The sequence below is a fragment of the Grus americana genome, chromosome Z, assembly GCF_028858705.1.
Source record: "Grus americana isolate bGruAme1 chromosome Z, bGruAme1.mat, whole genome shotgun sequence".
NCBI lineage: Eukaryota > Metazoa > Chordata > Aves > Gruiformes > Gruidae > Grus > Grus americana.
Genome location: NC_072891.1, coordinates 15379140 through 15393138, shown reverse-complemented (window position 1 = coordinate 15393138; position 13999 = coordinate 15379140). Strand labels below are relative to the sequence as shown.

The following is a 13999-nucleotide window of genomic DNA, read 5'->3' as shown; positions in this document are numbered from 1 at the left end:
TATCCTGTCTTGGAATTATTTGCAGATGAACTTGATTTGTTTAAAAAAATCTTGCATTTTATGGTCCAAAGCTACTAGTTATCTAGGATATTTGTTGTATGGACAGGGAAATGACCTTCGAATTTTTTTATAGCATATTTCTGATAATACAGAAAATCTATAAAATTTAACTTTCCTGCTAGGAATATTACTATACTTAAAAGAAAGTGTCAGCACCAGTCCAAGCAGTTGCTCCCCACTGCCTCAAATTTTTCCTTCAAAGACTGGGCAAATCTTGCATTTGGAAGAAATACTGCTCTACTTTTTTGATCGGGGAAGCAAAATATTTGTATTCATGTGGAAACAAGTTAACATGCACTTTTCTGACAGAGATCATGGTAGACATTAAGTTTTGTATTAATGTCAAGATACCTGAGGTATGTTAGGTTCAGCTCTCTTTCCTTGAAAGAGGACTAGATTTTTAAGGCGGGGCTGGTCCCGTGTCCCCCCTCCTTTATGAGAAGGAAAGTCTTCTTCACCCTTTAAAAATTACTGAACTAGACTCCAGGATTTTATGTAGAAGTTAAATACTCTAAATAAAATTTATTAAAATAACGATGATAACAGGGTTTGTTACTGTATGTGTGAGAGTGATACAGATATTTTGTATGTGTAAGAGACATAACTCCCTTTTCATTTGTCTTTCCCTTCAAGAGAAGTGTAACTCAGCACCTATACTTACTGTGCAAAGTACGCTGTATACATGATTTTTTTTGTAAAACTGCATTTCATTCATTAAGTTTTAAGGTTTTAAATAAGAAGCACTAGCTAATATTCACATTCTTGGCTCCTTGGCTGCAGAACATGGGTTGCTCTTGCCCAACAGGTGCTGTAAGTTTTGTGCTCCAAGAAATTAGCATTCCCAGTGTGGTGATACTCAGGCTATGGAAAGGTATGTTTATTTCTGAATTGCAGCAGTGGCAGACTTAGAGATTTTTCTCCTCATCTGCTGCTCTTCACCTAAGAAGTGAAGCTGCAGTTTTGTGGGCAAAAATGTTTATGAAGTACTGCCTAATCTGTATTAGACAAAAATAATCTTGTTCCTTTCAAACCACTTGTATCGCTATTTAAGCTAACCTGAATTTTCACCTGAAAACTGTTTGAAGATTTGACCTCTAGTACATGGTCAGTGATGCTTTTTGTCATCGCAGCAGTTCGTGGGCTTAGTATGTGCCTTTGACTTCAGTAAGCTGAGTAGAACTACCCATCTTTCATGTATGTGGCAAGTTATATAAAGCAAGCACCTTCAAGTTTGTCAACTTCTGCTGATTAATGCCAAAATATCATGGTTACTTCTTTGGGGTTTTCCCCACCCCCATGAGAAACAGTAAGTGATAAATTACAGAAAACCATAAGGCACTGTAAATGTAATTGTACCTAGTGGAAAATAACTTTTGGCTTTTAAGTATTTATTTAGAATCCTTTATTATAGAAGGCTTATACCACTGTTAGCTTGTGAAAGATCCTTTATATCTTGTTTTTTTAAAAGCCTATTTAAATAAAGAACAGAATAAAAGATCCACAGATGTGGATCTTAGTAACTGAATAGCATCAGTGATATGGAAAATTGTATTTTCAGTCTGCTCAAAACTAATGTATTATTTAACGAGGCTTTACTATTCTGCTTTATATATCTGTTAGCTTTTGACCATGCTGCTGAATTTCACTGGGATATGAATTGAGTTTGAGGCTACAGAAGTTTTCACAGATTCTGTCTTTGATTCATAGTCCGTCATTTTAGAGCCTCAGCTGTCCTTTGCAAAACCCAGGTATCTTAGAATCTGAATGTAGTGTTGACTGACTCTAACATTCATCCAAGTAGCTAAACCACTATGGGCAAAACTTGAAATCTCATGATGAAGTATGTAGCAGATGGGAACAGAACATTTGTTTAGGGGCATTCAGCTGTGGAGCAAACCTGGAGAGCTAATGGGTCTAAATCCAGAGTCTGCAATTTCAGTAGGGACTTAAGACTAGGGTCTACTAAGTAGTTTCCTCATATGTATTACCAGTGATGGTTCAAACTGTATTTCCAAAATAATGGTGTAATAATTACATTTTGGATGCATAGAATAATACAGTACTCTTACCTAGTAATTGCTGTGACTATTCTGTTAAATATAAATTTGAATGGTCTCAGTGTGCACTCAACTTGTATATGCTGTTGACCTCCTGTGGTTTTGTTGTTTTGAGCTACTGTTTCCAAGACATGTTGATATGTTACTCATATTGCTATGACTCATCCAAGTAGCATGAAAAACTCATAGCTGACAGTAAACATAAAAAAACCCTTCACTTTAAGTTAGTCACTGTCTGGCCTAAAGTAAGTACCATTTTGTCCTAATAATAAATCATATCCTCAAAGAGTCTGTGCTATTCCTATTCATTGACTATTACATAAAAAATACTGAATTTTAGGGTTGACTTATTGGCAGTTTTAAGAAGCAAAGTATACTCTACGTGTTTGTGTGTATATAAAATTCACTGTGGTGTATATATAAATATATATGGTTTTTGTATAAGATATATAGGTATGAAAAGTGTATTTGAAAAATTCCAGGCATTTACATGATATGATAATCCGTTGCCATTTCAGTGAAATATAGCAATGCATAGCCAAAAGCAGATTTTAGTGTTCTAGTACTGCTTGCCTACAGACTTATACTACAATAATATGCATGTTAATTGGTAATGTTACAGTCAAACATATGACAGTTACTTGACTTTGTCAAGAATTCAGCCATCTACAAAAATCACTGCATTTGGGCCGGAATCATTGACCTGCTTAAAGCTGTTTGAAGATGAAATGAGAAGAAAGTGGCAAAGTTTTCCCTTTAGTATATTTAAGACCAGACATTTATAACTGAGCAAATATCCAAAGCATTGAGACCAGCTAAACAGTATCTTCTTTATAGCAGCTTCTGTGACTTTTTTTTTCCCCCCTTTTAAACATATATCAATCCAACCTTATTTCTGCCAGGGTTTTTTTCCTAAACTAAATAAACCCAATGGCTCAGCCTTCATGGGTGTATTTTCTAACTGCCTTGTACATTTTTCTGCTACAATTTTCCAGTTTGTCTGCTCTTAAAATGTGGCACCCAAAATTTTGTTCTTCATCCAGTTTTGAGAGCAGCCTGTGAACTGGAAGAAAAGGTCTCTTATTAGTAAGACTGCATTATGTTTGATATTATTTCCAAAGGTAAAATTTCCTTTTTTTCTGAAATGACATCACATTAACTCAGTTTATAGCTTGCTGTAACTTACAGATCTTGCTTTCCTTTTGAAATTTATTTTTTTACTTAACATTCTGAATGTTTTCTGGACACTTTGTATTTGTCTCCTGGGTTCCTTTCAGTTTGTGTCTGTTCATGTGAGTTGCCCTGAAGGATATGATATGTTGTTCCTTTTATTTAATTGAATTTTCTTACCAAGTTTGGACACTGCTTACAAATCACTGAAACATTCTGATCTTGCTGTCCATCTTTTAAATTCTTTTCTATCTCAAAGTCCTGTCAGCACACTACCGTGTGTAAATTGCTAATACATAAGTAGTGGTGGTCCATTGAAATGAGAGTAAACTAATAGTTAGTGGCTAATCTTGTGCTTAGTATTTTAGCCAATTTTATGTGCTCATTTTCTAGAGAAGTATTTCACATCTACGCACAGATACCATCAAACACTTGGGCACAAATTTCTGAATGTGATGATTATTATTATTATACAGAGTGGTTAAACTTGATGAAAGTTATAACTATCGTCAGGTTACATGACTACGTTTTAATTTCAAGATAAGGTCAAATTTCTTTCTACATCAGTGAGGGTGTGCGCAGTGGGAGCACATATATAGAGGAAAACAGTTGGTACTGAGGAGCTAATAACCACACTATATGTATTTGGTGAGAGTGGTTACTGACAACTAGGCTAGAGGTGGTCTAGTGAACTGAATGCTCTTTAGCAATTGCAGCAAGTTAGGTGGGTTCCTGGAACACATCATCTGCTTTAGTTTCATCTCGGGACCGCTCGAGATGCAAACCAAAGGTAAGTGTGATGATTGGAGACTCGCTTCAGAAGTGCGTGAGTGCACACAATAGCGGCTTTCTCAGAAATGTTTTTTCCTACCTCAGAATTACAATTCTGTTGGTTTTCTTTAAAGCAGGAAAAAAGACTGTTGAAGATAATCTGGTATGTTAAATTAGGATTTCTCACTTGTGTCTGGGGTGGAATGATGGGGAGAGGTTTAGATGTAGAAGTGATTAGCCTAAACTTGTCTGAAACTGAACAATGAACTGGTTTTACTCACTGTCTTCTCACACTGTTTTGCTTACACTCTACCAGCCAATTTTTACAGTTCATAAGATGTCAATAGAAATGCTAAAGCAGCAGTGGTGGCCTTAGGCAGTCCAACAACATGGCATAAAAATAGATTGAAGCTAGGAAGTGACATACTGTCATAATCAGTTAATACACCAATTGTCTAGTTTTATTATCACTTAACTTTGAAAGGGGGGGGAGAGATTATATAATAACTTTTCTTACGTTTTATAATCATCTTTGGTTATAGCCACTGTTAAATATTTTGGATTTTGCATTTTTCTTCAATTAAATTATTTGAGCCCAAATGTGGAGCTGATGCACGCCAATTTCATAACCTGTCTCATTAACAACTTTTGGATTTCACTATGCATTTTTCTCACAATATGAAAAATAATTTCTTAAAATGTAATTTTTAGGTGTTGAGTGTAAACCTAAGTATTGTTTGAATTTAAACCATCATGCTAATAAAATGAGTTTACTTAAAAGCAGAGTTTCTGTGCAATATGCTGGTTTTTCAGGTGGAGGTGAACAGTAGAAAGGGAGCATGGAACTTGTTGAACATTTCAACTTGTACTGGCCCTAATTTAACTGTTTGTTTAGTTTATTATAATTTTCTTAGTGTTACCAGTACATGCATATAAAGAATGTGGCACAGGGTTTGATGTATTTTAATACTTTCGGAGCAGGGTTATTCACTAGTTAGCACAAATAACAGTTCCTCCTCAGTGAGGAATTCAGTAATACTGCACTGGCTCAGAACTGAACATGTCTGTCTCAAAAAGAGAGGACAAAGCGCAAAGCTATTGCAAACAGTATTAGTTGCTTGAGTTTTTGGAAGTGCTTGGAAAAGTGCTTTGGGATTTGGACATGATTATAAAGTATTTTATATTTTTAGCTAGGAGTAGTAAATCAGATTATTAGGAATTTCTTTGCCACTCTTGCAAAGAACAGCATCAGCTCTTCTTGCAGAAGAGACTGCTTTTCTTTTCGTAAGAGGCTAAAGCATCAGCACGCACTAGATTGCTCCTTTTGAGATTTTGGATGTAAAAACTGCACTTGTAAATCTTCAATCTTGTGTTTGAAATGGATCGATGTGGCTGAAATGTTCAGAATCTGCGACAGTTTATAGGTGTCTTTTTGTGTGTATAAATTCAATCTTCGCACTAATTTTTCCAAATGTACAAGTTCTACGGAATCAATGCAGACCAGCCCAAAAGTCAGTTATGGAGCACTTATTGACACCACCTTTTGATTATTTTTTTTCTACATCTGTACTGCTGTGGCAAAACATGGCAGTGGACCATCAGTGTCAATCTTTGCTCCAAAACTCTCACCCAAACCTTCTTTTTGAATGCAGATGTGCTTTGAATTTAGTCTTTGTGGTCTCTGCTCAGATTACCAATTGCCCAACTAGTGCCTCTTCTGAAAAGAGCTTAAAAACAGCATGAGGAACCATCCAAAGTTGAAAACCTGACCAGTAGGCAGCTTACACAATTGTGCAAGCTTTGTTCCAGTATGAGAGGCCGCAGAATTGTGTGTGTCTGGCTTGTACAGGAACAGAATACTGACAGCAGGAATTCTCAGAGTCTGAAGTTGATATGCTTCCCATTGCCATGAATGAAATTCCTCAAGTTTCTTTGAAAGTATTGCCAGAAATACAGCTTTGCATAGTCATTTATAAAAAGTTAAAAATAACAGATGTTTTCTTTTATTTTCAGCTTCTTTGTAATACTGGCCATGCTGAAGAAAAGCTAGGTTTTACGTATGACAGCATCATAATATGGTAAGTAGTAAGGAGAACTAGAGCAATACTAGGGTACTTTAATTATTCTAGGTCCAATTAAATAAACTTTACTTTTGAGTTTCTGTATTACTAACGCGTTTGAAATTTCACAATGCAAACATAGACCTCACAAATATTTTAATGAATAAAATCAGAAATACATTATTCACTTTCAGGCAAAGAGAGGGGGAAAAAACCTCCAAGTTAAAAGCGTGGATTTCTTTATTATATTCCTCATAAAAATACCTCTAAATATCTCAGTACTTGCAGAAAGCGCTTTTAGTAAAAAATGTGCACTAACAGAATTTAGAGCATACTTTTGATGTAGAATCAAGATTTAAAGATAAACATTTTATGTTAATTTGGTGTGTATATGTGTCTTTGTAGCATTGCTTTCCCTGCTACTAAAACACCCTGTGTATGTACTTTCAAGTGGAATTTTCCTATATTTTGTTGCCATTTCTGACAGTCAAAAGTAACTACATGCTTTTTTCCAGAACTTCTGTTTTTACACAGACATGGGTAAATTTGTCCTGAGGCTCAGCATTGGTGGCAGAAACAACTAAGATCTAGTATTTAATATGAATTTGTGTTCTTTCAATTTAGTTGTCAGACTTATGAAAGCAAGCTTAGAAAAGCTAGTCACTCTTTAAGTAAAATATTGGGAAAACTTGGGTCATTTCTTGTGGAAATACTGTAAGACGTTCTCTTAAATAGAACTGATTTTCCTTGGTAGAATTAAAAAATTTTAAAAAATGTTAGTGTATATTTGTGAATGCATATTTTGCTGTAAGCTTTTATAGGTTATCTTCTGATCTTATTTATGTAATCTACTGTAGTGCTTTATGATGGGACTAAACATCACTTAAGAGTATAACTTCAAAATTCAGAGTTCTATACCAAATACTTTTAAATGCAAGCCGTAAAAGGTTATGCGAATACTAGTGTTTTTATAGGAAGAAGTTTGCAGGAAGATCTGCTAATCCAAACACAGTTATGGATATCGAAAAGGAAGAGAAAAATGTTGTTCTCAGCAGACACATGAGGAAAAAAAAAAAATAGCCGCCTAATTAGAAAAATGCAGAAAATGGCTTCTCAGAAAAATAAAGACATATAGCTGGAAAATGAACTTGGTTAGTGTCGTTACTGTCATCAGTCCAGTGGTTCCTTTGTGTGTGTACACGAGAAGCAAATTTTTAAAACATGTAGATTGTTCTGCTGTAGTGGTAATTTTCAAACTGAAGGTAACATTCACATTTTAACAACCATAATCAGGCTGATTTGGTGGGTCTTCAGAAGTGTTTGTAGGATGGATTGTTTTCATGAAATAGAGATTTTTTCGGACAAATTTAAAACTTCTGCTCTACAGAGTTGTAGCCGTTCTGCAGTAGTATTGTTTGTAGGTTATCTTGCTGTACGGTATACAGCCATTCTGACTAACTTGCAAATACTGAACTTCTTAATTTTGGAAATGACCTTTGCGTAGGCTAAGTATTCCTTTGCAAATAACATGCAAGTTCTGTAAATTACTCTGCTGATGTTGCCAATGTTATCTTAGATTTCCATAGAAAACCTTTTTGTTCGACAGAACAAACTTGTTTTCCTTTGAAAACATGAAAAGTTATTTGGATGTGAGAAATACTTTGAGTTTTCTGCATTTGTGAAGTATGAGTGGTTAACCTTAAAGCATTAAACTATAAGGGAATCAATGATTTCGAGAATAATTATAGATTTCCTATAAAGTTCTAGCTTTTGAGGCAGTAACCTTGATAGAATTTTTACCCAAGCAAGACAGTTGCAGTCTGCAATAATTGCAGTTATTCTCAAGTTACAGATCTGTTTTCTAGAACTCATTATCTTTTTAGAATTTTGTTAGTCCAGATGCCTGATCATAGTTTATTCCTGCCAGCAGATGGAGATAATAGTGACACATTTTGTTATCATTCCCAGTGTAGATGGGTCTTCCCAGTTCCCAGAGCTCCATACCATTCACAGATGAGAGGAAGCCTTGAGCCATGAAGAAAATGGAGTGTTGGCAGGCCTCAAACTTTCAAGGTCTTCTAGTAATGTGCTAAGAGCCTCTGGCCGTAAAAGCTTACCTGGCTGGATCAAACAGAAATTTGTCAAACCATGGTTATTTTTCTGTAGTGAGTGGATGAGATGCTTTAGAAAAAGGTGCTAGAATGATTCTGTAATAGGTAGTGAGTATCCATCCTTTGTTCTTCCAGACTTTTTATGTTAATTTTTATCAGCCTTAATGCTGTCTTAGAAGTTATTTTCGTTTCTGCAGTGACACTTAAATACTAGGGCAAGTTGTATTGCACTTTTTCTCTTATGTAATCATGTTGTCTTTGGCACTTTCAGCCCCAGATGCACGTGGACTGTGCATATCAAAATAATTGTCTTGATCTGATGGCTATTTTAGAATTGTGTAGTATAGGTTTATAACAGTTTTTGCCTGATGTGTGTTAATTTACATCTAACAATCTTTCTTTGCTGCCTTGTTAACTATACATACATGTAATTTTTAAGTTCTCTTGAAGCTTCTTGTAACCCCATCTTATTTTTTATTAATATAAACTATGTTGCCCTCTGTATTTCTGCCCCACCCCCCGCTTCCTCCAAATCAAGAATTGTATACTAAATGCTGCCTACCAAAGCAGATTGTGAACCTGGATAAAACGAGGCCAAAAGTTGTCAGTATAAAAGTCTTCCATTCAGCTCTGCTCTTTGAATTTATCTTTTCATATTTTGATTTGTGAAACTACTTTTCATCACTTTATAATCTCTTTATATCCCTTAATACAATCTTCAGCAACACCTTATGCCTTTTTATACCCTATTGCAATAACTCCTTTCAAGTCAATACAATATAGTTTCTGTAAACTCTAGTGGGTGCTTCACATGGCTAACCAGTTTTATTTTAAGGTCTTTTAAGATCATAAACAGTCCTCTGGATGCCCTTTGGAATCCTTTTGGTATAGACCTGTTTATCACCTTTTCTTCATCTTGGACATTACTGTTTATATTATAGTGCTAGCAAATATATGCAGATAGTTCATGTTAATGATCTTTCCAAACACTTAGATGTGAAGCTTGGTGGGCTGCTGACAATACTTACTGATAGATTTCCTCCGGTTCTTCCATCATCTTCACTTCTTAGTCTAACTTATAATTTGTATAATAAAAAATACGTTAGGATAGGAATCTTCATGCAGATCTATAAAGCAATGGCTTAGTATGAAAAAAATGCTTGTTTCTGTCACACTTCTGTCAGTCTCTTACTTGCTTCATTCCTTCTCCTTTTTCTTTTGGGTTGTCCAGTGGGCCTGGGTTTAATTTTTCAAGTTTTCTCCTTGTGGTACAGCTGAGAAGTCAGAACACAGACGTACACAGACACATGCATACAGGTTTTCCTACATATGTTTTTTCCTGTATGCTGTGACATATCTTCATTGTTTTTATAAGGTTAGGTTTCTCTCAGTTTTTTGCAGTTCAGTCATTAACTGGTGAGGTTTTTTGTTTAGTTTTTGTTTTTAATGGAGAGATTTTTGTTCAGCTTTGTACGCTTCTATTTGTCATTGTTTTCATTGGACCTGTCTGGATTTTTGTGGTCTTTATTTTAAGTCTGTATCTGTCTGCCTAGCTATATTTATTAATTGCATTCTCACTATTTAAAGATAACTATTAGTCTAAAGGTTGTTTTGGTCTGCCATTCAAGAAATGTTTTCCCCTCAAATATAAAAATAATGTACTTTACTTGGATGAGGGGAGGAAAAAATCTGGATTCAGTATTTGTCCTAATAAGAAAGGTCATGGATAGCAATAACATGGTTTGCATGAGTAATGGATAACTTCTGCCGTAAAAGGAAACTCTGCTGAAGTGTCTTAAACTGGCATATACAAACCAATTGTAAACTGTGAGGTAAAAGTCCAGTAGAAAAATACCATTGAGTAGAACTGAGTCTTATGTGCTCATCCATCAGACTTCCAACTCTGTAAAGCTGCAAAACTAGAAACAAAGCCTGATTCATGATCTAAAGAATACCTATCATCTACTCAGTGTAATTAAAGAGTTACTTGTCTGCTTTCCTTGAATGACTTTGGAAATAAATCTCTCTTCTAGTACAGCTTTTCTTAGAGGAATAATTTTTCTTAACCTCACAGTATTGAGAATCTGTTTATTTGCTTCTAGCTCAGCTTAAAATAAATAAATAAAGACAATTAGCAGCACTGTTTTTATGTGAAGAATCATATTGGATATTGCAGCAAAGATGGTCTTCCTGAGGTAATTCCCTACTCGGTGCTGAAAGTAATAATCAGTTCATCTTTACTTGCGTGTAGTATTGCAGCCTTTCTAGAGGTCTAGATACCACTTGGAAGCGGGTTCCTGTGGGTGACTTGTACACAGGCTGATTAATCTCCAGAAAGATTGACAAGACTTTTGACCTTGGAGTAGCTGATTGCCATGCACAATGATCCTAGAATAAGAAAAGAAAAAAATAAGCTATTTCTATAGGTGGAAATTAATTGGCTGAAGGATTTATGTTTTTAGATGTCCACTGAAAGAATCCTACTAAAATATGTCAGTGGGAGATTGGGTTTTGGGTGTTTTTGTTGTTTTTTGGAGTTGGGTTTTTTTGAGGGCCTTCAAAAGGACAGTGTATCACTTAATACTTGAGACTCCATCTCTGGAGGCCTTCAGAGTCTCATTTTTACCTAGATGGTGAATTTAGGAAATTAAATTATGATGACAGTTGTGTTTAGGAAAGCTCACCTTGGTGCAAGCAAAATGCTTTCAAAATCTGCCTAAAGAGAAATATGTTTTGGTTGTATGTTAAAATTAAATCTTTAGAAATCTCTGCTGCATGGGGCTGCTTAAGTTATGACTCTTGACATATTTCGTGTAAACATAACATGGTGCCATGACATCTTTAGTGAGTGGTGCATATAATTACTTAATGTGCAAATTTGTCTCTAGTAGGTGTCAAGACCTTGTTTTGAGGACTCATGCTTATGGGTTGGTAGTCTCCCAGAGGAGGAAATGCTCTCTACCTCTTGATTTTCTTGGACTAATACTGTGCTCAGCCGTTTTATCAATAACAAGTTGTGTACAGGTCTTGGTCATGTATCATTTCATGGATGTACAAGCTATTCTTTGGTGAAAAAAATGTTGGTTTGACTTTTTCAGATTAATATATTGTCTACATTGCTGGCAGGGTGAAGGTTTGCTTTCTGTGCTGTATAGGTGAATATCTCTAAGGCAGAAGATTAATGCAGAACATTTCTTTTTAAAAATCAGACTTTTTATATTAAATGAGTAGGTGGTGGCTGCATGTCAGATAGTGAAATCTACCTGCTGCTAAATAATTGTTTGTCCCCCTTGTTTTCTTCATTGCAGTCTGAGGTTAGCTCTACTAAATGAAGCAAAAGAGGTGCGAGCAGCAGGATTGCGAGCCCTCCGCTATCTCATTCGAGACTCCAGTGTTCTCCAGAAGGTGCTAAAGTTGAAAGTGGATTACTTGATAGCCAGGTAATTTTCCTCTTCCTTCTTGTTGTAAATTGTAAATCACTTGCTTTTTCATGGTTGAGACAGGTGAGAAAAGATGTTTTCATACCCTCTTACATTCTTGATATGTAGTTTTATAAAAATCATTTTTCTTCAGTATGAATAAAGTCCTTTAAAAATAGAAGGAAAATACATCATACCAGGTAATCCAAATAAAATGCTGTTCTAATATATGACATACTATGAGCAATCTAAAAAATGTCTGTTTTTTAATCATAAATATCATTAATCATAAATCAATCCATAGTGTTGTTAGAAGGTTGAAATATCAGTAATTTTAATGTCTTAAGTTTTTTTTTTTTTTAATGGGAGTTGTTCTGATTCTTTGTGTTATCATAGTGCTTCAGAGCCTCTGGTACAAAGTCAGGGCTAAAAAGTAGTTCATGCCCAAGAATTTGTAATCTAAGTATAACCCATGACACAACAGAGGAATACTAAAGGGCAAACCAAAAATGAGATAAGATCGGCACGATGAGTTCATGTAAATATTAGCATTTCTAGTGCTTCCTATGTTAAAATCTTCTTGGATTTAATATACTGATATAGATATGTGTTTCTGTTTATAAATATACACACATAGTCAGTTTTAGTGTGCTGTTTAATCTTATTGGAGCAAAAGGACTTTTCTGATCTGAGAACAAACACAGAACATGTTGATGTGAAACATTACAAATACTTTGTTTAGTCTCATTTGAAATGATAAAGGCAGCTAGCTCAGAAAATATTTGTTGAAGTCATTATCCTTTGCCATTGTATATTTAAGAACATTTAGTAGTGATTTAATCATAATGAAGATAACTGAAAAAATATAAACCAAAGTTAATTGACCAATCATAATGAGTATGCTTGTTGTAAGGCAGAATTATTAAACAATCAGTCATAATTTTCTTTTTCTTCTCTTTATTCAGTTGCATAAATATTAATGCAAGATGTCAACCATTAAGGTGAAAGTTAGTGTTGCCATAAACAAAATGTGTCTTTTAACTTATTTTAGGTGCATTGACATACAGCAGAGTAATGAAGTAGAAAGAACACAAGCACTTCGATTAGTCAGAAAGGTAAAATCTAAATATTTATGGTCTTATCAGCTATGCCAGTCAGTTGTGCAGACTCTTGGTTTTCTCAATCAGCAGGTTTTTTTCACGCAGTCTCTAATACCTTACCTTACTTTATCATGTGAGAAGAAATTATAGCTGATAATTCAAAAGAGAAAAGGAAGGATAGTCCTGAGACTTGTTTTGGCTTTAATCTCTTACCACTGAGACTGTCAAATGGGCTAGAAAAATTCTGCTGATTTTCCTTTGATAGAGATAATCGTTTGATAAGAACCATATTAAGTTTCATCTAATGATTTAACTTTATTGTATAGTATATTTAATCTGTGAATTCAGGATGGGAGATTTTTCTGCCATTTGAGAAATGAGGCAAACTGGTTTTGCTGGAACTGTCAGTTTAAGGAATGCTTCTAGCGTTATTGATTTATTGATAGAGGTTGATGCTATCCATAGTTCTTTTCTCAGGTAGATCGTAAGACATAGTCTGTGGTGCTTACTGTACTGTGTACCCATGATGTCTGAAGATGCGGTAGCTGCATTTTCAAGGTCATCCTAGAGCAATTAGCATATTTATCTACTGAAGGTATTTTTTTCAGGCAACATAGTATTCTACCTTTGTATTGGACTTTACTATTCTTTATCATGCTTAGATTATTCTACTAAGCATCTTAAGAAAAACTACCAAAGACTCGAAAAAAGTTTGTAGTAGTTGGAAGAATGGTTCCCCAGTAGCACTATGTGTGTGTATACGGTTTATGTGTATATGTGGTTTTTTATATATATATATATTTCGGTTGGAAATACGGAATGTTAATATGCAATTTCTTTTCTTATAATAAGCTCACTTGGTTTCTATCTTACAGAAGAGACAATATGCTTGATTAACAATTGCACCAAAATGAGAGTTTTAAAGCTTAAACACTACCCCCAAACCGAAACAAATAAAAAACACAACCATAAAGGAACGGATCCTTGAAGAAGTTGCAATTTATAAAAGTTCTTTGCTAATCTGCTTTAAAAAAGCTTTGACATAGGACCAGAATAACTTCAATCAGAAGATAGAATGGAAACACATTTATAATGAATTAGTTCTATTTGGGTCAGAAATTTGTCCTCGTTATTCATGGGCTTTTTTGAGCATTTTCTAGTTGAGCAAAGACTTCTGTCTTGCTTGAAAGAAACAAGAGGAAGCAAAAGAAATAAATCCGTTAGTTTGATTTGAAAAAATGATTCTGAAAG

At 34.8% G+C, this 13999-nt stretch overlaps 1 protein-coding gene across 2 annotated transcripts in view; it reads left to right on the top strand.

The window, feature by feature from the left end:
• The window catches only part of RICTOR (RPTOR independent companion of MTOR complex 2), a 91143-nt gene that overhangs the window by 23537 nt on the left and 53607 nt on the right, over nt 1-13999 (top strand). The window contains exons 4-6 of one of the 2 annotated variants that reach the window (XM_054808888.1): nt 6072-6136; nt 11538-11669; nt 12700-12763. In XM_054808888.1, coding sequence (XP_054664863.1) covers nt 6072-6136; nt 11538-11669; nt 12700-12763 — 261 coding nt within the window. Of the gene's footprint in view, nt 1-6071; nt 6137-11537; nt 11670-12699; nt 12764-13999 lie in introns of those variants that run through there. The other variant, XM_054808889.1, reaches the window with a different exon arrangement.